At 41.8% G+C, this 26,130-nt stretch overlaps 3 protein-coding genes across 4 annotated transcripts in view; 1 reads left to right on the forward strand and 2 right to left on the reverse strand.

Moving 5' to 3' along the window:
- Positions 1–1,539: 1,539 nt before the first annotated feature.
- On the reverse strand, positions 1,540–5,877 carry LOC124307158 (docking protein 3). The gene is made up of 3 exons (XM_046768592.1): positions 5,045–5,877; positions 4,582–4,755; positions 1,540–4,343 (listed from the first exon to the last, which is right to left on the reverse strand). The coding sequence occupies exons 1-3, from the start codon at positions 5,114–5,116 to the stop codon at positions 2,928–2,930; spliced, it is 1,662 nt and encodes a 553-aa protein (XP_046624548.1). The 5' UTR covers positions 5,117–5,877; the 3' UTR covers positions 1,540–2,927.
- Positions 5,878–6,008: 131 nt separating this feature from the next.
- On the forward strand, positions 6,009–21,285 carry LOC124307152 (uncharacterized). The gene is made up of 20 exons (XM_046768580.1): positions 6,009–6,141; positions 6,705–6,770; positions 6,853–7,011; positions 7,392–7,487; positions 7,595–7,744; positions 7,904–8,127; positions 8,343–8,507; positions 8,732–8,896; positions 9,015–9,272; positions 9,363–9,539; positions 9,692–9,922; positions 10,347–10,503; positions 10,570–11,053; positions 11,457–11,617; positions 15,073–15,389; positions 15,692–17,222; positions 17,325–17,527; positions 17,614–17,799; positions 18,681–18,978; positions 19,921–21,285. Exons 2-20 carry the CDS (start codon positions 6,767–6,769, stop codon positions 20,058–20,060), a joined length of 5,106 nt encoding a protein of 1,701 aa, XP_046624536.1. The 5' UTR covers positions 6,009–6,141; positions 6,705–6,766; the 3' UTR covers positions 20,061–21,285.
- LOC124307154 (serine proteinase stubble-like) overlaps positions 20,825–26,130 on the reverse strand; it is a 29,122-nt gene continuing 23,816 nt past the window's right edge. For both annotated transcript variants that reach the window (XM_046768583.1, XM_046768584.1), the window contains exons 3-9: positions 24,309–25,126; positions 23,950–24,227; positions 23,551–23,845; positions 22,982–23,451; positions 22,568–22,865; positions 22,351–22,476; positions 20,825–22,267 (exon numbers count right to left, since the gene is read on the reverse strand). In XM_046768583.1, coding sequence (XP_046624539.1) covers positions 22,109–22,267; positions 22,351–22,476; positions 22,568–22,865; positions 22,982–23,451; positions 23,551–23,845; positions 23,950–24,227; positions 24,309–25,126 — 2,444 coding nt within the window. In that variant the 3' untranslated portion in view covers positions 20,825–22,108. The remainder of the gene's footprint in view (positions 22,268–22,350; positions 22,477–22,567; positions 22,866–22,981; positions 23,452–23,550; positions 23,846–23,949; positions 24,228–24,308; positions 25,127–26,130) is intronic.

Consider the following 26,130-nt stretch of genomic DNA (forward strand, 5'->3'; position numbering starts at 1 on the left):
AATATCGAGTACATGCCGATCAAACTAAATCTTCAAGATGGGGAGATAATTGTGAGTGTGATTATTCGATGATAAAATTTAAAAGTCGGCTAAATAACCGTTGATTACGAAAGAAATTTATAATGAAAAATAGCTAACACGTACTCATCATCATTCTTTTGTCAGTGGATTACAGCAGGATCGGTGATTTCCTGGTATTCGAACAATCGACAAACAATCGCGCCGCCATTTTACAATCAGTAAATTGCTAAATGTTCTCGTGCTACTCGAAATTTGTCTGCGTTGAACTGAAAAAAATGTGCAAAGTACGCGTGGATATTATGGTTTATATTGATAGTATTGTTTTTTGTGTGGTGAGTTTTGTGCAACGTTATAATCCATCAACTGACACCGCAGAGCCGTTTGAGAGAAAAGAATCTGCGGTTTTAATTTTCATTCGCCGTGATCCTGAATATAGGTAAGGTTTGAAATTATTAATGTAACCCCCGCCATGCCGTTTTATTTTGTCCATTATGCTATTTTTCAATTGCAATTTACGCAAGAGAGCGCTAGTTGCCACTAATGGAAAATCGGTGCCCAAGTTGACTATGTTGGCACTGCAGAATGCATGCATACCGACCTGTTTTTTTCGTGGATGCCTTGCGCATAATTTGAGGTTATGTGTCTGACACGAGTGACACGATAGTTCGACTACGTAAATTGACATAAATAGCGGTTCGCAGTAGCGAAGTAATTATTCACAATAAAATCAGATAAACTCATAGAAATGATGCCAATCGGAAATCTGCTGAGGTCAGGTAGTAGACTGACTGCGAAATACATGCAAAGAGCATTAATTTTAAATGGAGTAGAATCTCCTGCCGGAGTTTGCATATTCTCGAAACGTGCGATATTATTTACCACTAGTGCGAAATTAAATTCTCAAAGCCAACGCAATGATTCAGACTCGCGTCAAGCACTTGGAAAGTTGGAGGGAAAACTCCAGCTTTCGTTCACCTGTAAAAAATGCATGACTCGAAATGACAAACTGATTTCGAAAATCAGTTACGAAACAGGGGTCGTGATAGTGAGGTGCGACGGTTGCAAAAACAATCATTTAATAGCGGATAATCTTGGATGGTTCTCCGATTTGAAGCAGAATAATAATATTGAAAAAATAATGGCTTCAAAAGGGGAAAAAGTTCGTAAATTTATGAACTATGACGAAGGTTATTTTGAGGCTGCTGCAGAGGAGGCGTTTGCGAAAATGAAGAAACAACAGAGCAAGTTAACTGCTGAACAAGTTGAAGATGAACGGGAAAATCTTCCTAAAATTGAATATCAAAAAGTCGGAACGTCGGTTAAAGATTGAAACAACCTGATGCAACATATATGCGAAATTGCAGTTTAACTCATTTTTGAATGATTCTTCAATTATTGCATCAATCAATTTCTCTAAGTTAGAAACCTTAACTGGTAAGAATAAAATGGCAAGGTCAAAATCCACAAATTTACTCAAGATCGTAAAATATTTGTAGTCGTCTTATTTTGAATTTTCAATTTCGAACAAGTATAAAATACTTACACACATAATATAAAACTTATGTCAACTTTTGTAAATAGCAATGCTAATGTTACTGCTACAGTAAAGTGATTTTCCATATTTGTTTCCTTTTTTTGCATTTGTAACTAGCGTGCGTGCGAATTTTGCTACACCTTGAAAACTGACCAATTTTATTTTTATTTCAACATATAAACTAGTTCGTTGGCACAATATTATCGAGGGTTTAATAATTAGACAAACATACTCTTGTAAACTTACGATACAAGCAGGTAAAAAATATAATATAGTTTAATGGAATAATGCGATAGGTACTTGAAAGAAAGGCTATACAACTCGTGTGTAACAAAACTGTTTTCAATGCGAAAACTTTGAGAGTTCAATACGTTGGGTTCGGTTGACTAATACAAGATTTTAAAATGTGATGTTTAGTCATTCTTCCATGCGACGTATTTGTAATGAATTTAAATGAGCGTCACAATCTAGAATATAACTTGAGGATATTCCGATTGCTTTGCTTGCAGCAAAAATAAAAATAAAAACCAAATAGTAGCATAAAAAAATCGTAACACTAATCTTTGTCTGCTTTCTGACTCATCGAACATAAAAATGAAGAACCATTATGCCAATGTGGTGTTTCAAGGAGGTGTACTTTGCGAGGGCATAAAATGTCTGTCAACAATGTTCTACCAACTTCAATAATCATTCTTTGGTCATTTGTGATAATATAACTCTAAGTATATTTGACCATATATAAAGCTATGTGATGCACCACTCTTTGATTAGAGGTATAAATCATAATACGAAAGTAGTAAAATATAACGATAAACTATCATTTATAATTATATATAATATATATGTATATATGATACTTTATAGTAAAATATGTTCCTTTTATTTCTACAGCCTACTTAGTTATTATAAATTAATTAAATAATTGTGGCATCTTCATAATAATTTGATGGTAAACATTGACAACTTTTCATGCGAGTATGGCTTTAGAAGTTGAGGAAAACTGCAATTAATAATACCGGCAAGTATGAATTATTGATGATAGCAGAAAGCTGTCTCAACCTTTGAGACAAGTCATGTTAACACTGAAATAAAGATCCACAATTGTTAAATGTAACTAAGTACGTGACGCTAGTTTTAAAATTCACGGAGATTATTAGATTATCATTTATTTTCATCATTTCATGTAATTTGGTTTCTGCCATCACTTATTTCACTTATTATTTATTATGATTATAGTAATAAGGCACTAGATCCGAGTTTTGATCAGTCGAAGGTATACTCGAAGGATTGCTTGTCACTGTCCGCTGATTGTGTGTAGATCAGCAGGCAGATGTTTCAATATATGCATACCAAAACTTGGTAAAAATAATCTTTAAACCTTTCTTGGCTTGGATATTACTGCATATTCAGTTTGGTTGTATATTTTATGATTTGGCCCAGCGCTATTTGGCAGGGTTACTTTTTTTCTAACCCTTCCATAACCATGACTGCTGTCATTTGCAGATCTAGCGGTGCTAATATCCTCGATAAATTCATAATCATCCCAAGATGACGATGGCTCAGTATCCACTACAGGAGGTAATGCGGGTACATTGATTTGGGAATTAGGTTGCACGTTGGGTGTCCTGTAACCAGAGTTCTGGTTTAGCTTATGCGTAGAGCCAAAATGCTGCAACTTGTCGTAGTTAGGTGGTTCAGATCTGTGCGAAACATTGTTGTGGATGATTGGGCAGGTTGGAGTGATAACCATATCATTGCTGCTCGTTTTGCTCTTAGTTGAGCTCTGCGAGGCATATGACCATGTGTCCATTGTTTCATACTGAGCCTCTTCGTCAGATGTACAAGGTATGATCGCTTCCGTATGAAGTACATTATCAGCGCCGTGTGTTTTCCATGCATCACTTCTCACCTCTACCGAATCGTAGGGATTTTTTTGATCATCCATAGTCATCAAGTTGTTGTTACAACTTGACGGAAATTCTGTAGAGCTACTGGAATTCAATCTAGTGTACCTTCCATGCATCATTGTGTCAGGTAATTCTTCTTCGAGAGATTTTCTTTCGTGATGGCCGGTAAACATGTGCCTTCTGGGTGGTTTTGCTGGCTTTGGTTTTATAATAGGTGGTGGTGGTTTTATAAAGGACACGGGCTGATCATTGGATAACGACGATGAGTTTGAATATTTCTGGGAGTTTTGTGATATCGTTGAAAACTCCAGATCAATTAAATTTCCAGAGCTATTAAGGGATGGTGGTAGAGGGGACCTGGAACCAGCTTCCATGGACAATGCGGCGTGATACTGAGCATTGTTAAAATCAATACTGGGGCTGCTATCCCCACTAAGCAATTTTTTCATGCATTTCATTTTAGCAGACAAGCACTTGAAGATCTGTTGACTGCTATGCTCCAGACAGAACAATCCCTCGCCAGATTTACATTTCCTACCAGCTTCAAAGGTGAACTTTCCGTCTCTATATCCATACCTCCTTATGAATTTGTAGGGCCAGGTAAACAGAATCTCTTCTCCATCCATGAGTCTCATATCGGCAGCCGCTAATATCAATGTATAATTTTTCTCCTCTAGTTTGCATCGCTTCGAGGCATCAGATTCCACGAGCTTAACCGCAAAGATTCCTTCTCCGGCCGTACTATACAAATCATTGTCTTCTTCGATAATATGTTGGGGAAAGCTGTCTGCAAAGGCAACTATTTGAAATGCGTTCATCCAATTTGTCATATCAAGCTCCGAGGAACAGCCATAGTGATGAATTCCAGTTTTCGTGACAACCTAGAGGAAAATTTTACTAATTATTTTCATTCTGCAGTAATTATCGTATTTCGATTTTTTCATACCAGAAGAAAACTAAGCGAGAGTATTTAGCAAATTCTTCTTTACTTTTACAGAAATCATCTTAGTTTTTCACCAGAAAAACTTGAACTTATAAACTGCAATGTGCACAAATTTCAAAATAGATTGCTAATGGTCAAATGTGGTGAGGCTTTGTAAGATTCGGTTGTTTTCTTACGGTGAATACGTTGGGTTGATTGCTGGGTGCAATTTTGACGCAAGCTTCTAAGGTGATGATTTTCGAGGAGTGGGGCTGCGAGACAGCTTCCTCTTGGCTGTCGAAAACCTCGAGTCGTTTGATACCAATTTTGCTGGGCTTGAAAAGTTGGCAAAACTTCTTGTGCCACGTTTTCTGAGAATAAAAAAAATCAAAGAAAATGGAATTGAGACAGGGCCGCCTTATCGACCGAATCTAAGAAGTTGATAAATTCTCGTACAATTTAAGAAGGAAGTTCATAATTAATAATCAAGCTTCATTTAGCGCTAGAGTGTGACACGTCGATAGAATAAGCCACGAAGTCAGAGTTGAATCAGAAACGTTTCAAGATAGGATGTGAACTTCCTTTGATCTGCTGCCCTTGGTTACGCAGCGACGCATATAGTGATTATGTTCTAATAATTATATCAAGAGTTAGTCCAACCTTGAGTTGTCCCAGCATTCCTTGCGGTGGTAAAAGCAGGATGCCCTGCATTACAATATTCTCAGGCTCCATTGTCGGGATGATAAGTGAATCGTAAGCGCGAAAGGGAGAGATCGAGAAGAATGTCACTTTCAAAAGTTTTAGGCTAGTTCAGAAGAGCCGATAAGAAGCCCGTATAACAACACAATCGCGGTTTCGCATTCAGATTTTAATATGTCAACGCAACACCGACTATCATTGCCAAACACTCGAGCGACTCGCAGAGTTTTAGCCAACTGGCAGTTCACAAGCAACGATGAAATAACATTCGCCAACATTTGACGTTTCGTCGAGCTCCTCACCAGGCCATGCTGTCAGTTGTGGATTATCGACATGTCGCTTGTGTCCGGCACTCTTATCTCTCTTCGTTTGTCGTGACATTCGCTGGCAGTGGTTGGGAGATGGCGAGCAACGATTAAAAGTTTCCCGTAGCCGCGCGCCGCAGCGATATTTTTTTATAATTCTGTTCATGCGTCGATTGTCGGTGCGATTTGTGAATTGGTGATACTGAGACGTTTACTTTTCTCTCTCTCTCTCTCCGCAGCGTAATTTCCTCGTTCGCTTTCCTCGGTTGAGAATCCACGGCAAGCATATTACACATTAATTACAATACACTCAGAATCACGAATTTCACCAATCCACCACCAGTTCCGTGTTTCGTCCGACGGTCCAGCACGTACGAGACATTCTCGTATCAGTATTTTCGAAAGGATAATGCAGCGTTTATCCGTCACACAAATCGCTCCGTACTCTTGTCGCTTGTCACTAGCTACTCTCGCTGATTCTTTGTTGGACTAGTTATCTTTGATCATTACAACTTTATCTCCTGGTTTGTGGTTACAAAACCTTCCTCATGGCAAAATTATATACTGTCCGTGGAAATGTTGTGACACAGTGAAATGAGATCGGTTCAGCAAGCGTACAACGAATTAATCAAGCTTTCCACATACAGACTTTCTTTCCTCTTAAGGCGCTTCTTTATCGATGTAAATAAAGAGGTAACACATCATCCGCTCCCTGCTGCCACCTAGGATATTTGACGAACGTACTACTACAAGGTAACCTGCACGCCTGCGGGGCGCGCCGACCTTTGAATCCAATATCTCGAGTTACGTATCAACGATCAAAGCGAAAGCTGTCTCGGCGAGAAAAATGTTCGTTATTATCATGAATTCGTTGTACGGAAAATATCGTATGTGGTTATAATAATCGTACAAGTAACGTGAAACTTGATCGAAATAAAAACGCATCTTATACCACCGAAACGAAAAATTGCTGCCATTAATATAAAGCGCGTTCTTATACGGATTCGAGTAGATGGGATTTTAAATTAGCTTCGATCGGTTTCCGATAATCATTTATTGAAACCGTAACCTTTACGGTCGATTGAACGGCGAATTCCGTACCTTCTGGTTTAACTGAGGGCATTTGATCGCACTGCTAGTGTGATCGTGTACAAGAAAGTACCAGTAGCTGATTTTTAGTGAGAGAAAAAATGAAAATTCGAAATCATGTTTGACTGGCACTGGAAATTGAATTGACCAAGGGAGTATCAAGTTTTTCTCCGGTGAAGATATACATTCGGTTAACGTTCAAATGTTTCTGCCGCTTTTTTTTATAGTCATCGCATCCTCCACCGTTCGATCTAGTGATTTCCCTTCGCTGATTACAGCTAACGCAACAATGGGTATGGGAAAAATAAAAACATTTTTAATATATTCGTAGCCTGTAATGTAATTCTTTGAGTAACGAATGTTTATATGCCGCAGCTATTGTGGTCGATAAGCATATATTCCAGGGAAAAACAAATTATGAAACCGGGTCGACTGAATTATATCGAATAGTTTCAAAAACAGTCGACGAAAATATGCGGTTTGGAAGAATTGAAGCACATGCTTTTACCGATTCAAGTCCCAACTTGCGTCGAGGTATGGAAGTGATTAATACTTACGTTACAGCGACCCCATTAAAAATGACCATGTCTTGAATCATATAATGTTATGACCGAAATCAACGTGTCATTTGTTACATGATTTATTTTGTAAAGTCAACCCAAATTACATAAAAGATCACGTAATGGATCACGAAACAAGAGATACGATTTTTGATCTAGTATACTTGACGGTTCGCGCTTTTACAATTTATTACGTGATATTTTATATATTTTTTTCGAATTTACTGGATAAATCATGTAATAAATTACATGCTGATGACGGTCATAACATCTTATGATTTATTACATGAACATTTTCAGCAGGGGAAATTTCGTGCCATACTCATGTATACATACCAACTCCCTGCCTATTAGATTACACTGCATTACTCTCGATTACAACGTGCCATGAAACATGGAAATTATTTCACCAGGCCAAGAGGGAAGACCTCGTACACATCGCAATTACGGGTAAGCAAAGTAATTCGAACACCGCCTGAAAATCATATATGTATACCTATATATAAGGTGAGAACGGAACGTCGAAGGTAAAGACACTTCTGGATACTTGTTCCAAGATGCAGATTGTCCGCGATTTCCCGACCACGAAGGTATCAGCGTTCCGCTGTTGCATTCTGGAGAGGAATTATCGCAGGTGCTTCTGGACCTGAGAACGAGATCGGCCCTTACTTGGAGTAAACTAAACGTCCTGCATGATGAGACTTTTGGTATGAATTACGAGCATAATATTATGACTGAATAACGCTGGGTTCTTCTGGTCCCTCATTATTATACGACGGTGGGGGAGTTTATTGTTTACGGGCGGACGCACGATCGAAGCGTGGTGTTTGTAACGATACGCTGAATAGAAAATACCGTACTTGCAGGAAGAGATACGATCAGCAGAGTAATGATTGCTCTGTCAGTTGAACTTTTAGACTCGCGACTAGTCCCGACGACTAGATCTATTTTCACGATCAAAGAGGCGAAATCAGACCGAGGCAAGAGGCAGGAAGTATTGAAAATTCTCTCAAGTTTTTCGGAGGAGAGGCTTGGAAGTTGCTTCCTTGTCATTGTGACGATCGACATGGTCGGCCTGATAATGGAAGTGGTACGCTCATCAATGATGACTCAATTTTATTTTTATAAACACCAGAATTATCAAACAGGATACGGCTTGGTAGTTGCACTATTCAATCACGTGTTTCCGCTCTGTTTTTAGTTTATTCGCCTACGCATCGCCTCGTACAATAATTGTTTATTTATTCCTCTCCGATTTTTCGGGCACGGTATTATTTTTATTTTATCTATAACTTTTCGTTCAAGGCTAAGTCGTTAAATATGGTTAACCCTGCAACGCAATGGCTGTACATTACGAGTGACACAACCTCACGAGATCAGAACGTGACTATGTTAAATGAGATCCTGAACGAGGGACAGAACGTGGCTATTCTTCACAATACGACGAATACGGATATAACAACTTGTCATGTAAGATTATGCGAACATGATAAACTGACACAATTTTTCATGACGTCGGTAATGAATGTGAAGTATCTTTTTTGAGAAGAAACCGTGATATCGATGGTTGAATCACTGATATTCCGATCACCTGCCAATTTGTTTTCGCCGAAATTGGAATGCAACACTCTTAAAGTTGTAGCTAGTTAAGCTGGCTCAAGTCGACCTCAAGATAACGGGATTTTCCGTTTTAGGGAGGACTTACTTGCGACGTGAAAGATCTCACCAGGGCATTGGCAATTGCTCTCGAGGACTCACTTGCCGAGGAGACTAAATTGTCGGAACAAGTTACAGAGGAGGAATTCGAGGCGATAAGATTTACAAAAAGGGAACGACGTCGGGACGTTCTGGATAAGATGGTGGTTTAGCAATGCGACGTTTCTTGACTTACGGCGACTACTTTTCTCTTTCGTAAAAATTGCACAGCCACTCCTTAACGTACTGTATATTTGTCTTTGTTTCACGGTACACACACAGAAAGAGCTTTTTATCAGTCGATCTGGATCGGGGGGGAAGTGCGACAGGTGTTTGTCCTGGACAGTCACGTCAGCGATAACCTGGGGGGAGTCCTTTGTTACTGGGAAAAAAATATCAGACGCGAGCGACGATGGGACGGGCTATTTCATCGTTACCGGAACTTGGTCTCCTCGACTTGGTGCCGTGATGACCGATGCGATATTTCCCCACGTGGTACACGGTTTCAGGGGAAAGACACTTCCAGTAATCACATTCCACGTGCGTATGATACATGAGACGTGCATATAGGAAGTGACGTAATTCTTGTGGGACTGTGCAGGGAATGAACAGCGCGTCGTGTGCTTTCAGAATCCTCCGTGGCAAATAATTAATCGAAGTAAAACCGGCCAGGCTGTGTTCGACGGGCTTATTTTTGACGTACTAAAGCAGCTCAGTCATCGGCTCAACTTCACTTATAACGTCCTCATCGAATCGGATGAACAAGATCAGATGGTTAAGCCTTTGAGCCTTGGTGATGCTGGAAGGGTACAGACGAAGGATATTTTTTTAGTCTCGAACAGTTAGATTTTTAAGAAATTTTATAGCTGTCCGGGTAGTGTAGTGTGGTTTGATGGTTGGTGCTCGAGTATATTTTTAAATAACCGCATTTCCACGATAAAGCTTTATCTCAATCGCAGGCGACGAACAGCGAGCTGCCTTCCATGACTAACAGCATTTCTTCAAACGTCATCGAGGTCGTCCGTTCGAAAAAGGTCCTGATCGCCGCTTGCGCTTACACCGTTAACGAGCAAAAAAATAGCATGGTCAATTTTACCCGACCAGTTTCCACTCAGACTTACAGTCTGCTTGCCTCTAGGCCCAAACAATTGTCCAGGGCGCTACTTTTCACGTCTCCATATACCAAGGAGGTTGGTGGGCCGTTTACTTTTCTTAGATTCAAAATGACTAAATGTTTTAAACCGCGTGTAATTAATGATTCATTTTAATTCGTCAATTACCAACACCACAATTTTTCGATTAGATGGTAATCGATTCTCATGTCAGTTTTCAATAGAGAATATTGGGAAGGTAAGCGATCTCATTGAACGCTAAATGCAACTGCCTTATGCAACGGGTCGCATCGCGTGATCTCGAAGGTCTGAGTTTGCGCGCCAGTGTAAATTCGAAAGCAGGAAATTGATAATTAGCTATTGTTTTTGCTGTGAAGAATGGTCAAGATACTAATTGTTGTGGGCTGCTTCACAATAAATTGAAACTTCCGGAAAGGGTTCAATTTCAATTAATCCTGGAAGCGTGGCGATACCTACTTATACGTATGCAGGGTATTTTCAGACTTGGGGATGTCTGGCGGGGGCCATAATAGCTATGGGACCGATATTGTACCTGATCCACAACTGGAGTCCGTTTTATTCGAACACGCCGTTGTCACCAGGACTGAGATCGCCCTGGGACTGCATGTGGTATGTGTATGGCGCTCTGCTTCAGCAAGGTAGGAAAGCCGAAAGGAATCCCGTTTATAGCTCCTAGCGCTCATTTATCAGATTAAAAACTTCAGGAGGGATGAATCTACCACGAGCTGACAGCGGCCGACTGATCGTTGGGACATGGTGGTTGGTGGTTTTGGTAGTCGTCGCCACTTACAGCGGTAACTTAGTCGCTTTTCTAACTTTTCCGAGGATAGACGCCTCTGTCTCATCGATAGACGACGTCCTGGCAAGGGAGCACGAACTCACTTGGACTCTGCCGAGCGGAAGTTACCTCTTCGATTTCCTTGGTTCATCCGAGGAGCCCAAATTTCGGAGATTCTTTTCCGGAGCCGCAAGGCCCAACGTCACGAACGATACGGATTTAATGAAGCGCGTCAAGGAAGGAAATCACGTCCTGGTCGACTGGCGAACGTCGCTCAGGTTCGTCATGAGGAAGGAACTTCTCGCGACCGGAAGATGCGACTTTTCTCTCAGTGCAGAAGAGTTCGTCCCGGAACCAATCGCCATGATCGTTGCACCCGGTAGTCCCTATCTCTCAATCATTAACTCCGAGTAAGTTTCATCGTGCGTTTTCTTTTTCCTCGTTGTCGGACGCAGTTGCAGCCATGCAAAGTTGCGTGGGGTAACTGACACGGTATAAACGAATACATTCGATGTTCAAGGGTCAGAACGACCACGACCGTGTTAAATTGCTTCTAGTATTTGACAAGCAACGCTGGTGAATCACGGTGCGGATTTTCACCTCCACTATAGCAGGATTACAGCATTCTTTTTCCCTTTCTATATCCTCGCTTTGCCAATGCTTGCAGCATGCGCTAACTTACACGTGTATGTGGAAAGTGAAAATCCGCTTCTTGGTAACCAGGAGCATTTGCACTCTACTGGTCTCATTGATTCGAAAAATTATTCATCTTTACCTCAATTTAAATTATATAATAATGTTACGGTTCTACAGACTGAAACGAATGCACCAAGTAGGACTGATTCAGAAATGGACGGCGGAGAGAATGCCGATAAAAGACAAGTGCTGGGAAAGGCCAGGCGTAAGTCAAGAGACTAGCAACCATAAGGTTAACATGGACGACATGCAGGGAAGCTTTTTTCTACTTTTTATAGGTAAGGCACCCGAGCCTCTATCCAGTTGCGTAAGTCAACTCGCCAAAAATTTATTAAATATTGCCACCATGTCATCCCTCGCGATAATACATGTTATTTATTTCGGCCTTGCGCCGCTTCTGAATCAGCTGGCAATGTACTCAGCAATTACCAACATCCCAAACGACTTTCCGGTGTCATGCTATACCAAGTTATTAAATCCGTTTCCTAGCTCTTGTTATACGCTCTTTTGAAGGCTGGACCTCGGCGGTAATTGATGAGGACTATTTTCGTTGCAGGGTTCATCCTTGCTATCCTCATGCTGGGGTGTGAGTTTTTTTGGGTCAAACGCAAGACGCTTCTCGAGCAAAAACTAATTCGACCTTATGTCACATGATGTGTGATATACACGCGGTTTAGAACTAGGAAACTGTTTTGCGCCAAATTCTGCGGAAAAATTGAAATGTTAGAACGTCATCTTGTTATTTGAATTTATTTCAGCATTAGACATTTCGATAGCAAGTTTTTCGGGGGCATTTTATTTTCGCCTTTATCCCTTCTGATTGTTCATCAATGATTGAATCCATCCTATGATTGCATGAATCGACCAAACGAAATTGTGAGGCTATTGTTTTCTAGTTGTAGCTCTTATTTAGTGTGAATATATACGAAGCGTGGAGGTAAAAGTTGTTGAATTACGTAACGGATAATGATCCTCACAGGCGGTCAGACGCAGTTACCATTAAGTACGTAAGGACGTAGATGTATCTTCACGACGATAACGTATTTGAAATAAATAATTACCAACTTTTAGATTACACGTAATGATCCGCCTATATGCATAAGAAAAATGAAAATTTATCATATTCGTATGTGTGGATTACCTATATAAGTTTATTTCGGCAAAACGTGTGCACAACACCGTACATTAAATTTCCCTCTCCTCGAAAGAGATATTTAATTCGACTACTGACATTGCACTACTGACTCGCTGTTTCGCAAACGTAGTATTTGCACACGTGTCCACGATGTTTATGGGCTCATGAATTCGATGTGATGTCACTCCTACGGTGTCTGTAACGCAGTTCAAACTATGACTGTAATAAATGTTTGATATTCAGTATTTATTTCTCCTAATTTTAATTTTGCGATTGAAATCACGTATGGCTTGGATTTAGAATCGGGTCTGACCTGATTCATGCAGCGGATAAATTTCGTAAGAAGAGTAGCATAAAAAAATCATTTCAGAAGCAACGAAAGTCTCTATTCTTCTAGAGATTCCTCATATTTAACACATGCAATATAGCTGGAGTAACTGAATTACTGCAACCTGCTACTCGGAGAAAGCTTATAATATCTAGTTTAACAAATGTTTCCACATGTGGATATTATAGCGAAGGAAACGTATAATAAATATATCCATTCGTTTTTAAGCGATTACATTAACTTCATTGACGAGTTATACTCTCCTCTTATTTAGAATCGCGTCATAAAAAAATGTTAAGTACTCTCTTGTACATAAACAATCATAAACCTGAGCCTAGCTCCATAAATTCAATTATCATAATCAGCATTTTTCGGGTGTACTTGACAGTTCAAAGCTATGGATTCGAAAGTATATGTACCCCGAGGAGCCAGTTCAGATTTACAATTTTGATTCCCAAGATTCATCCAGCAGCCTCCGTGATCAGATATTGCGCTGTATTTGTAACGGTATAATACGTATGCGTCTATAATAATAATTCTCCACTATATAATATCCTCTAGACCAGGCATGAATTACCGTTGAAAATCGGATAGCTACGCCATCCTGCGGATCCGCATATTTCTCTTCTGTAACTTTAATAACTACAATAACAGTTATTCAGACCATTATTTTCTTACCTGTGAAGTAATATATGACACGTACATGTACTCAACTAATTGTCCTCGCGACTGCAAGCAAAAGACATCGACTTAGAGGGGCTCCCGAAGCGTGACAAAACTATTTCTGCTGTTCTACAACACCCCGTTCTTCAGTAGATGCATTTTATTGAGGAAACACTTGCTGTGTTTCGCATTAAGGATTTAGTGCATGAGCACGGTAAAAAAATACGTACTCTCGTGGATATGGCATGTGTACACCAATCCCAGAAGAGGTTAAATGTCGAGTTCAACATTCGTCCAACTCGTTAATTCTTCCACGATTTTAACAAGTGAAACATCCTGCTCTTCATTCGCCACGGCAAGCTGAATACGCGAACAGCTACTCGACGCGGCGTTATCTTGCAAATTGAGTAATCCGCGCATGAATTTATCCTACTTGCCGCGTAGACGGAGTTTTTTTCAATGTAGCTGATGAGTTGACTTTTATTATTCGTTAGTTCCTTTTCTAAATTCACGACAGTACCTACGCAAGATCTCGAAGCGCGCATATTAATTCATAAATCGGTACGGAGAAGCTTAGGTTCTGGTACACCGATGTGAAATCTTTGCCGAAAACAATTAGCGTTAACAGAGTGATTGGCACTGTAGATGAGGGGGGAGAGAAAGGGAGATTACGACTGTAGAGATGATGGAACCAACGGGGTTATCTACCTGACGACCTTGCCTCTGAAAAAGTCTCCGCTCCCTTCCCGCCCCTTCGGGTTCTCAACTCCAAGCCCCCTCCTTTGCCCAGTTGCGCCTTGTGCAAGCCTCGGGGTCCAACGAGGGGCCCAACGTACCTCCGTCTTGGCGAACAACGCGCTGACCGCTTGCTGTACGGAGTCAGGTGGAGTAGGTATGCCCGGTATATACCAATCGCGTAACTGACGAGTCGGTAGTCTCGTTCTAGCTCTCGGTGTCTCAGCTCTACATTCGAAATCCAAATTCAAGACGCGATGCGTGTGGCTTACGTTTTTATAAAACACCTCGATTAACCGTTCGCTAGTTACAGAAGAGTCGGAGAGTGACGTGTGACGAGTTGATTTTACGTCCAGGTTGTCGAAAACTAGTTTTCAAAACAAGTTCTAAGCATGTGGATATTATGCCTCACCTTACTTTATAGTACGTTCATTTGCAGACGGTCAAGTTTACTCCAATCGCTATGCTCTATGATACCAGAAAACGAATTTCCACTCAGATCTGAGTTTCACATAAATCTATAGCAGGAAATAGACTTTGACACAGGAAGTTATTTCGTTATACCAATGCATCCAATCAATATCCATTTCTAATATGAAATGTCTTTTTCTGCTTGCGAATATCACGAGTCATCAATTATTATCATCAAATATGTTATTCCGGTTACTTTAGCCTTTAAATAACAGTGTCTTAGATTAATTTCTCTACACTGGGTGCATTTATAAATTTGTTTCCAATCAGTTTTATGGTCAATTTAAAATACCGCCTGCCCATAACAAACGTAGATGCTATAGCAGTCTCAATTTTATTATCTTCATACGCGTCATCATAACAACTTTACAAGGCTGCGAATTCATACTTCTCACGTTTAGCCGCGGCAACCCGAGTCCAAGGATACGGTTCTTCTTGGCATGATCTTCCGGCTTCTCAGGCACCTCCGTTTCAACGTCCAGTAGACGTCATGACGGATGTGATCAATGATCTTGGGGTGAGAATTTTGCAACAATACGGCGAGACCGGGCGTTACGGAAACGTGGCGTTTTCCCCTACGGGGATTGGGTTTGTCTTGGCAGCATTGTACGAGGGATCAGCAGGTCCTGGACATGAGCAGATTGTGCACGCCCTTGATCTTCCCCAAGAAAAAGACATCACCAGGATTGGCCTTAGGGATATTCACAGGAGGCTAAGGGTGAGCCTCGTGTAACAACTTTTCTGGATTCGGCGTAGATTGAATCACGCCAGACAATATAAGGGAAGTCGTTCAATTCCGCCTTTTCAATTCTCCTTTCCATACCGAATATCGAAATTCTATTCGGGAATCTAGATAAAGTATCGTGTCTCTACGTATGCGAGGTTTCATCATCCTAGCCATTTTCATTTGCTCGGTTCACTTTTTACAATTTCCTATAAAATTTTGATAGAACATAGTTGAATATACCTCGAGAGTCGTCGAAAATTATGCAATCAATCAGATAAAATTTACTTTCGTAGAGCTACCTCAGCCCTGACGGGTTTCTTGGTGGCCTGACTCTCAACAGAGACAACACAAAGTTGAGACCAGAGTACGAGAATGTTCTCAAGTTTCTCGGCTTCGACGTGGCTTCTAGAGCCAACGGGTCTACCGAAAATTCAACCTCAGCAACACTTCCAGAAACTATGGCAGAAGCTCCTACCACCCCTTCAGATCCAAGTTCCCTGCCCGCGACTACTCCGATTACGGTTGACGTATCCGAGACGACGGAATCCTCTACGATCATAACGACATCGGTAGGTGAAGATTTCGGAGAGGCTTCAACCAGCTCTTTAAATATGCCGACGACGATCATCGCCAGCACCGAAGAGCTGACGACGGCGACAAGTGACGTGGACACAACCACCAGAATGATCACCACGGAAACAATACCTGCCCCAACAATAACGGTTTCTGAGATGGTCGATAACTCTGGAGAGGAACTAACCACCATTTCTAGTACCTTGCCCATCCCGACGACGACGGAATTGTTGACAACAACTTTGCAGGCATCTTCGGCATTGACGGAGGCATTGATCGATGAAACTACAGAACTTGTTTCTTTGACAACGATGAGTGTCACGGTGGATACTCCGGTTATGGTTACCAAGGATGCTACAACTGAAGTTGTAATGCAAACTACCTTGGCAAGCGTCGAGGAAGTGACGGATACCACGACATTAGGTTCTACTACTGTGAACACCGAAGCCACAATTCCTGGCGAGTCGACGACGCCGATGGTCTCTGAAGTGGGTGTAGTAACTGAGAGTACATCGACAGTGACTATTGATTTGGAAGAAGATGGATCTGAGAATGAATCGGAGCCGGACGTGTCCATTTCAAGCTCTGAAGAAACGATCGAAGAAAGTCTTGAAGAGTTGGTAACAACGACAGCAATGGAAGAAAGGACTACGCCACAGCCGGAAGAGATGGTCTCGAATGAAATTGTTTCCGAGTCTACAACAAGTCGTATAGATACAACAACCATACTTCCAGATGCTGAGGTGGATACGTTACTAGATTCGATGAGCTCTGAAACTGAGACTTTACTTACTTCGGAACGCAAAAATGGTAGCGCCGAGATCACGACCACTTCCTCATCTCTGGAATTGGAATCACGTGAACGACGAAGAGTCCGTGGCGTTGGGATCAGGGATCCTGTGGTGAGGACTCTGTTAAATGCAAGATCTGCCGAGCCAGAGGTAAAAGTGACGGCAAGATCAGACTTGGTCAACTCGAAAGAAATCGGCGCCGTGTGGATCAACAGAATTGTGGAGTATTCTTTTACTGAGAAAAACGCTGACCGGAGCACGAATTTACTGACAGTTCCAGAACAAGGCGGTGATCATCAAAATGAGAAATCTGTCAGCTGGAGGGCAAGTGGTGAAGCTGTACTGGAAGGTGATAGACGAAAGCGTGGAACGAGGAGTCCAAGAAGTTATTTCCCCGGCCATTTTAACATTCCGAAATTTCCAAGTTTCCCTGTCTATCCAGACTCTCCTGGAGCCTCAGGTACGCTACAATTCCGTGGAAATTGCAGCGATCAATATGGAGACGGACACCACACTCCAGGAGACCAACACGATTTCTCTAATTGCTTGGTTTTCTTTTTAGAGGAAACTTCGTGGACTCGTAAGGTTGGAGGATGGCGAGTGCACTCCTCAAAGCTGGACGAAGTCTCTGAAGATTCGAGTGAACTGACCTTCCTCGTTAACGGGGAAGAGCCAACAGTTGTTTCTGCTGCGACATACACAGTTGTCCTGCCTTTTGCATTCCTGCCAGCCCTGCAGGTCTTGGCATTGGAATTTCCTCTAGACGTTAGTTTTTAACTATTCACATTCTGTTTTTTCACTCCACTCCGCCTAACTGCAGGATTCTCACGACTTGACTACTGCATCCCTAGGATCCGAGGTACAACATTCTTTTACTTCTGCCAACGGACAGGGATGGGACTCGCCGACTGGCTAAAGAGCTTGAAAGCGTCGGCCTCAGGGAGCTGAGGAAGGAACTACATCCGGCCTGGGTCAGAGCGATTATTCCTTCGTTTATGCTCAAGGGGTTCGTCACTTTAACGTCTTTTCTGCAGCGGGTAAGTCAATAAAAGGCCATTGGTCGCGATCAGTTGTTCAGCATCTGTTCTCTTCTTCGAAATCCTTGGAATTTCCTATAAGCACATCACGCAGCTCACGATCCAAACAACCTATCACGGATTCGTGTGCGATTGCTGACGAAGTGCCTAGTCTAAATTTAGTAACGCATGATGACTGCGTGCTGCTCGTCATACCAAGGTGAGAAAGAAAACTTTTCTGCTTGTCACGCGTCGTGACCTTTAACCCTGAGACAGTGTTTATACCAAATTGCTCAATTTTAAGTGAATCCGTCCTCGTTGACGAACATCCCGTCCATTACACTTAATTTCCAAGATTATTGTCGCAATTTACGTGTTAAACGCTTGGCATGGGGTACACCTATGTCACAGCAGAAAATATTTCACTAACTAAATTTCGTCGGAGTTGGTCACACAGATAATAAATTCGACATTGAATGGAGTTACAGTATACCTGACTCTTTGATTTTCAAATGTCACCGATTCCGCCATGCAACTGTATTAAGTACATCAAACATATTTTCATGCGGATTTCCCGTTCTGTGAGCGAAAAGGAAATTCGTCGAACGACGAATTCCTGAAATAGACAACAAGACCTAAAAGGAAATTCAAACTTGTGACATCCAGCCAGCCTCGTAATTTCAAATACTATTCTGAAGAAGCGACTAAAAATAATATACAAGCGAAATCACACTCTGAATGCTTCAATGAACCTTCTGCAATTATCCTCGGGATCCGGCTACACCCTTTGAAGATATTACTCAAACTTTTGTATTACCTTACCGGAGACAATTAAATTCCTTTATCAGTGGAACCTTGTTCGAGCTTTTGAGCTTTGACAAGAACCCTTCGTTTGGTCGCAGATTGGGATCAGAGACGTCTTCGAGCCGCGGGATGCCGATTTATCTCCCATGACTGATGACCTGGGCGTTTACGCGCGGGACGTACAGCAGAGCATCGGTGTTAACATACGAAATTACATGAAGCCTGACCGGACGCACTCGAGTGAGTGGAATTATTATCAGGCCGATCTGTCTCCTCCAAGGTTTCTTCCAACCCCCGAGCCACGTCTACGGGTCTTTCGAAACGAGCGTTACGATGCATGGCTTCCGAGCTGGCGGAATTCTTACCAATCTTTTAACCCAGGTCCTATGTTATTAGGTTCTGTAAATATTATCTATTTTCATTTTATCAATCACATCGTTATAAATTGGTAATGGTCTAACTCCACGCTTCTTCTCCTGGAAGTCTTTTTCTTCGAAACTTCATCATATTTAGAAGTGGAATAACTATATTGAAGGTCTGTGCGAGCTGTGAACTACACAACTTGTTATTTACGCAAGTGAAATTTTTTTACCAAAATCAGAAACTCTCATTGCCAGTTATTCGTTGAAATTTACGATGTTTCTCTTGGTGTCCTTCGCCGAGAATTGTTTCACTTCTGACCTTGAATACTTCCACAGGATGGAAGTTGGGGGTTTATTCCTACTTCCCTCTACAACTATTTATTTGTTTTTTGGTGAATCAAAACCTCTGTTCTTTCACTGCATAAATGCTTACCTTCTATCTAGCGTGACTGGATAATAGCTGTGATTATAAATGCATTCCCAGCATTGTTGTAAAAGTTGTCGAGTTTAATGGCTGATATCCTGTCCCAAGACCACGTCACACCAGAGAATAGAAACAATCATGCTCTCCAACCAATCTATAGCCTCACATCTCGATTCACCTCATTCTCGATGTTCGATCAAGTGGATGGTATCGCAATCTAAGATCTACTATGATCGTGGTTTTATTTTTAATCGTGCTATTAGTCACACCATCCTTGACACTCAATCTTATGTTCACAAAGTTTCACGGCTTATAGAACTCGAGGTAGATGATTCTGTAGTCATTTAATTATTTCTTTTTGTGACCGCAGCGGTCGATCAGCTTCGTAGACTAACAAACCAATCCTATTTCCCTGTGAGGGTATTTCTTTTCCGTTCGTACTCATTTCTCGATCACGAGATACACCACCCGAATCAGCCTGACATGAGCGAAACTAGTTTTTGCCACATTTAATGGAATTGAGCATTGACAACCTGACGAATTAATCTTCAGGAAACGGACTTTTCGAGCGGGCTGGACCAGTGAGTTTCGTCGCTGAGCATCCATTCCTCTTTTTCATCATCGATGCGGAGACAGGCGTGTCCTTGATCGCCGGGCGGATAGAAGATCCTGCAAATTCGCGGATTCTCTAACTCCACTGTTCTCGACTTTCGATTCCAGTTCCTTCTATACATAATATCGAATTGTTTTACTTTTTTTTCGGAAAAAGGAAAAACATGGAAGGCTCTGAGACAGTTTTTTTTTTGCAATGAATCCAAGTAAAAGTATCATGCATTTTGGGCATTCCATGTCAAATCGACTCGGGTTTGACCCTTGACCCCTCCGATTTGCCTTGCGATTTTTTATATGATTCTTTTGATTCTTGAAAGCATTCATTTTTTTCAAAATTTGACGAATTCATTTGAATTAGTTACAATTTTTGAAAGGACCATGTTGTTTGACATAATTTAAAAACCAAATCAGCCAGGTAGCAAAATTTTTTAACCTTAAGCTGGAGTGGGCCGGCGTTACTTTTATATTTTTCTCGAAAGAATGATTTTGAAAAACTAGAAGGAAGAGTCAATTTGTGGCCACCTGTTCAAACATTTTCATGTACAAACCCGAATTTGTCAGAATTTTTCAAAATGAACAAATCGTTTGTACAATTTATAAATCTGAAACATTCGTAAAAATCCGGTATTGCATATTAAAATGTTTGAGTAAGCGCCCATAGTAATCTAATTTTTCCTTTTAATATTTTTAAATGTTTTTTTTTTTTTGGTAAAGCTCGACAAAATTTCAAGGGAACACCTACTACCACTCAAGACTCAAAAATGTTGATATCTGACGCATGATTTTTCACAATTATTTCAAATTTTTTAACTGTTTCAATCAATACAGTTTTTTAAAAAATTTTTATCTAATTCAAATTAATCCGAAAAATTTAGTGCTTTTGAGAGTCAAAACAATCATATGAAAAATCGTGAGTCAAATCGGGGAGGTCGAGGGTCAGTCCCAGGTCAATTTGATATGGAATGCCCTGTACACAAATCTTACTAAAGCTTGGCTTATATTCGCGTGTAATTATTATGGGTTTTGAGTATTTTTATCGTAATTTAAATAGCATTCGAATGATGAATAACGTACTATTTTTTTTTAACGTAAATTTATATCATATTTATAATTGCAGCCCAAATTATGAACCGATAATCGAACGAGATAATGCGCGAAAATAATGGTATTTAAAACGGAGGAGTATGAATAGAAGGATATTTATTTGACACAGCTTATAAATAAAAGATTTATATTATATAAACAACTGTATATCATAAATATTTCAGTGATTGTTATCATTAAATATACTTGCGCTATTAATTATTATGATATTGATTCGTAATCAACCATATATAGTTATGCCGTGCTTTATACAGAAAAATGTGTGTTCGTGCGCGTATGTGTGCCGTATAAAAACGTTGAACAAGAAACAAGCTGTATATGTCAAGTATATACTATATAGGTATCTAGTGAGAATGATATATAATTATTTGTAATGTCTTCATTATTGCTTATTTATTTATCATTCATGTTCCGGGCAAGACCGTAGCATTTATATGTAGGATAGTTTGGACACCTCACTATAAAAAAATTTAATATATTATAATTTTCATTTGCCACTCTTTTTTTTCATTTTATACTACCATAAAAATGTCGCCGCAGTTCTATTTTAGTTGCAAAAACCTGCAGCTGGTGTTTTTTAGTACGTGCTTGTACATCGTGTCCGTTATAGCAGGTCATAGTTTATCCAGATGTGAAGATATGGTGGCACGTCACAAAAATATCTAACTTCATTTGAGTTACGAAAAACTATTACAGTCGTGTAAGTTTATCATCGCGATTCAGTCGTCATTGACTGTACAAATTAAATCGATTCCCATTTTCGCTAGGGCATTGGCGAATATTATTATTTGTTATTATAAACTTGGGCGAACTCAACGCTGCCTTTTGAACTTCTCACAACGCGGTTGCGCAAGTTTTTAGATTTTTTGTGTATTCGCTAAGTTTGCGAAAAACATTCAGGTTCTTCAGACGTGTCTCATTCACTGGGACGTTGTAGATTCCGTTTGAGGTTTCTCCCGTGTTCCTCATGGTGGTAGAGATCAAACTCTTTGTACATGTTACTCGAGCTTCTATGAATCCTCGATTAAGTCACATTTTTGAGGATCCATGGAACAAACTTTGATATCCTCGTACAAACTCCCGGGAGATTTGCTTCCGCGCAACCAATTCCCCAGGATATAATACCGGCAAGAAAGTATCGTCCATCTTTTCCCCGGACCTGAAGAGGTCCCCCAGAATCACCCTGGAAAAATTTATCACTGATATCAAGAACTCTTCGATTTCACCCTCTGTTACTCAGAAAATACTGAAGGATCTTGAACTGACCTGGCAAGAATCCTGTCCTCCGGTCTCGTGACCTGCGCAGAGGAAGATGTCGGGAATGAATTCGTGTCTACCCGCTCTTAGGAACATTGACTTGCACTTGTCGTTGCTAACGATTGGTACAGAAACCTGGAATAAAAATCGATAAACATAACTAACCATGGAGATCCAAAACATTGAGATGCAGAGTCTGATTGTAGATTAATTTTAGCGTTTGTACCTCTTGGAGAACGGAAGGAAGCGTTCCTCCTTCGCTGAGACGGCCCCACCCAGTAACGGTAGCGTTTTCGCCAATGAGAAGATCGTCAGATGCGGGTAAACAGATTGGCGATATATGAGGAGCAAACGTCAGCGAAGTCTCGAGACGCACAAGGGCGAGGTCGTACTCGTAGGTGAAGAAGTTGTACTTGGGGTGCACGACCTTCCGAGCCACAGCTCTTTCCACGAAGGGCAGCCGCTCCTGGACTGACGAGAAGTCGTACTCGCCGACGCGGATACGTATCTGGGACGTTAGCAGACTGAAACGAGTGAACGAATTAGCGTCAAAAAGGTGGCAATCGGCTGCTATTACTTTGAATGCTCGAAATTGCATTGTGAAGGACTCCCTTTGGATTACTAATTAATTACCACTCACTCGTCGACGCAGTGACCAGCGGTCGCGATCCAGTTTTCGTTGAGAACAGCACCACCGCACCTGTGGGTGCTGGAGAATCCGAAGAAGGAGGTTCTCCGCACGGAGACCTGCCAGGGCCATCTTCCGAAAGGGGCATCCTTACCTCCAACAATTCGAGTCTCGGGTCGTGGAAACAGCGGGGGAACTCCACACTGCGTTTCTTTGTTGTCGGAAATTGCAGACACTGTCATCACGGTGCCTGGTATCCTCTTCGTCGTCAAGGTTGGTGCTGAAGAATACGACACCGTTGTCGCGGGTTTCTCAGTAGTCGTGGTCGTAGTTGTGGATGTCGTGGTACTACTCGTCGTACTCGTGCTCGTGGGCGTTGTCGACGCGTTGGTCTTCTTCGTGGGCTTTGATTTCGTTGACGTTTCCACGTAAGACGTCGTAATGTAGTGAGCTGCTCCCATTGGTTTTTCATATACTGAACTCTGAAACATGATGCTTCAATATTACTCTGACAATGGTATTTCCAAGAAAGAAACAAAAAAAAAAATGAAACCCATTCTTATTTGTTTTTTCGCTCTGACCTCGTAGGGTTTGTTCGGACTTGTGGGTCTCGTGGGTCTCTGGGATCCAGCAGGTTTTGAAGGGAAACTATGGGGTCCATTGCTCAGCCAAGACGGATCGTCGGTCCAATGAGGTTTGAGGGAGGGTTGTGGAGGAGTCCAGCTATTTTCGGACCAGATTTGAGGACTAGAAGCAGTGGGTCTGGCAGCTTCAAGAATCGTAGGGGGTCTGCTGGTTGCAGGTTTATGTTTGGTAATAAAAGCTGGTTCTGTGGTCACTTGCCAATGAACTGATGGCTGAGTGAGCCCGGCTGTGCTACAATCAAATCAAATTTTCAGTGTAGCTTGACGTTTCCCAAGTGAAATCATCGTTCAGGTCTTATTGATGGCAAAACGTGTTCAAAAGATAATTGATTATACCCGGTCATTTGACTGCTGTAGTACGTTGGCCGTACGGTACTTGTGGGTTTCCCTGGTATCCTGTCGAATTGCGGCTTAGACACAAAGTTCGGCCTATCGCTAGGTTGACTCTGATGAGAGATATACGTTCCGGGTCGGTAGGTACTTGTTTTTACAGAGAAGTGAGGTTTTGAGTAGTCTGTCGACGGCTTGTGAGACGCCGCAGGCTTCGTGGCCCACTGGGGACGTTCGGTGTGTATGTAGTTTGGACTGTGCAGTTGGACTCCAACTTCTGTATCCTAGAAACAAAGAGTGTTAGCTTTGACGCATAAAAGGGTCATGGCCTGCTAATAGATTCATTGGAAAGATCTTTGGCTTACGTCTTCATTGGCCAAGTCAACGCTGGGTCGGTGCATCGTCGCCTGAACGACAAGGTCAGCATCTCCGGTTTTTCCATCATCAGGTCGTGACTCCGAGGGTCGTTGAGCGGTCGAAGGCTTCTGGTCATACCCAGGCCTGTGGGGCCTTGCCGGCAGGCTAGGAACTCTGCTCGGAAGTTTTACGATCAGCGTGTTGTGAGAGTTGTCCACTTTGTCGCTGGGCCCGGTTGCTTCGTGCTGCATCGAGTGTCCAGGACTTTGGGTCTTCGTTTTCGAGTCATCCGCCTGAGTCACCAGCAGACTGCCGGATACCGTGGGTAGACCGTTACTTAGCGAAGGATTCCTCACACCCTGCGGGCGGGAGCCCTGAGCTGTAGGGTCGAGTCTATTGTCTTGGTTCGCGTTGGGCTTGGCGTAAGGTCTCTTCTGAGCTGGTCTGGGTCGCTGGGAATTCGGCCTTTGGGCTCCCTGCGCGCTCCCACTCGAGGCACTCGCGACGTTCTGGGGCCTCGGCAAAGAAGTCGTCGACTGGCTCTGCTGATGTAAATACGGCGAGCTTGGGGACGTCGGCCTTGTGGGTGCGGCGGACAAAGCCTCTGCAAGCGATGGCCGCGGAGGTGGACTCCCCGCGAACCCTGGATCAGCGTTGACATTATTCGTTGTGGCGTTATGAACACAGCAGCTCCCGAACATGAAGGTATCTACGCAGACCCCCACGTGATTGCCCTCCGACTTGATGCATTCCCAGACGAACATACAGGTCCCCTCATCACCCCCTGGTTCAGGTCCCTTGCACGGCTTCGGACTGATTTTGTAACCTGTTAGAATTCGACAAATTTAAAAAAAAAAAATGTCCTTCCTAGTATGGAGGATTATATATAGAGTCTAGGTTGTTCGCAAAGAATAGAGCAATTCCCGGTGAAATTTTCGATCTTAGCAATCTCGAAGTTAACGCTAAACAGGGTAATCGCTGAAGCATTCTACCGCTCTTACTATGCGTCATATTGAAATTCTGATTAAGGCGATGCGCTGATCTCCGAAATGACTTTGCACGCGTATACTCGAGTGCGTTTCACGGGAACGTGAGCAGAATGAATAAGCAGTCGATGGTGGCCTGATAATTTGTTAACGTGACTCAGGAAGCTTGCTGGTCCAGCTACGTTAAAAGTGTGTCATCCGTACGTATGCGTGAGTACCCGTCAGTTATCACACTTAGATGATGATTTACATTACTACTGCCACACGTGCATGTCTATATTAGTTCTGTTTAATTTTGTTACACTCTATCAAGCTAGACAACGGATCACGTGAAAGCCAGTCATTATTGTAAATTAGTATAACGCTACCTGAAAAAGCAAACGCTTTATCAATTCGTGCCCGTTTGTCAAAAATTAAATTTCCAAGTGTTTGAGTCCCAAGAATTCCGCAGTAACAGCGTACTTCTGATTCGTCTATATTTTATGTAGGCATTCTGATCGTGTGACTTTTGAGAAAGATTCATGTTGAGAAATTCGCGACTCGCTTTGGCGGCAAACGCCTCTTTGCGTCGAGTGAAAACTACGCCTCGCTATAGGCTGTTTGGAATTTAATCCAAAGTAAGGATCGCGTTGCAAATATCAGCCAGAGGGTTCGCGTGTCACGCGCCGAGACGACGGCTGGAGAAAGTTTTATCTGGTATAATCAGAGCTGAAGCAGTTCGTTCGTCTTTGAGAGAAGAAAATACAAAACAAAGGAGACAATATTGCAAAAAATGTAAACTTCAGGCGAGTAGATGTCTCAAAATTAGGCGCATTATTAGCCAAGTAAATATATAGGTTAATTA

The sequence above is a fragment of the Neodiprion virginianus genome, chromosome 6 (assembly GCF_021901495.1).
Source record: "Neodiprion virginianus isolate iyNeoVirg1 chromosome 6, iyNeoVirg1.1, whole genome shotgun sequence".
NCBI lineage: Eukaryota > Metazoa > Arthropoda > Insecta > Hymenoptera > Diprionidae > Neodiprion > Neodiprion virginianus.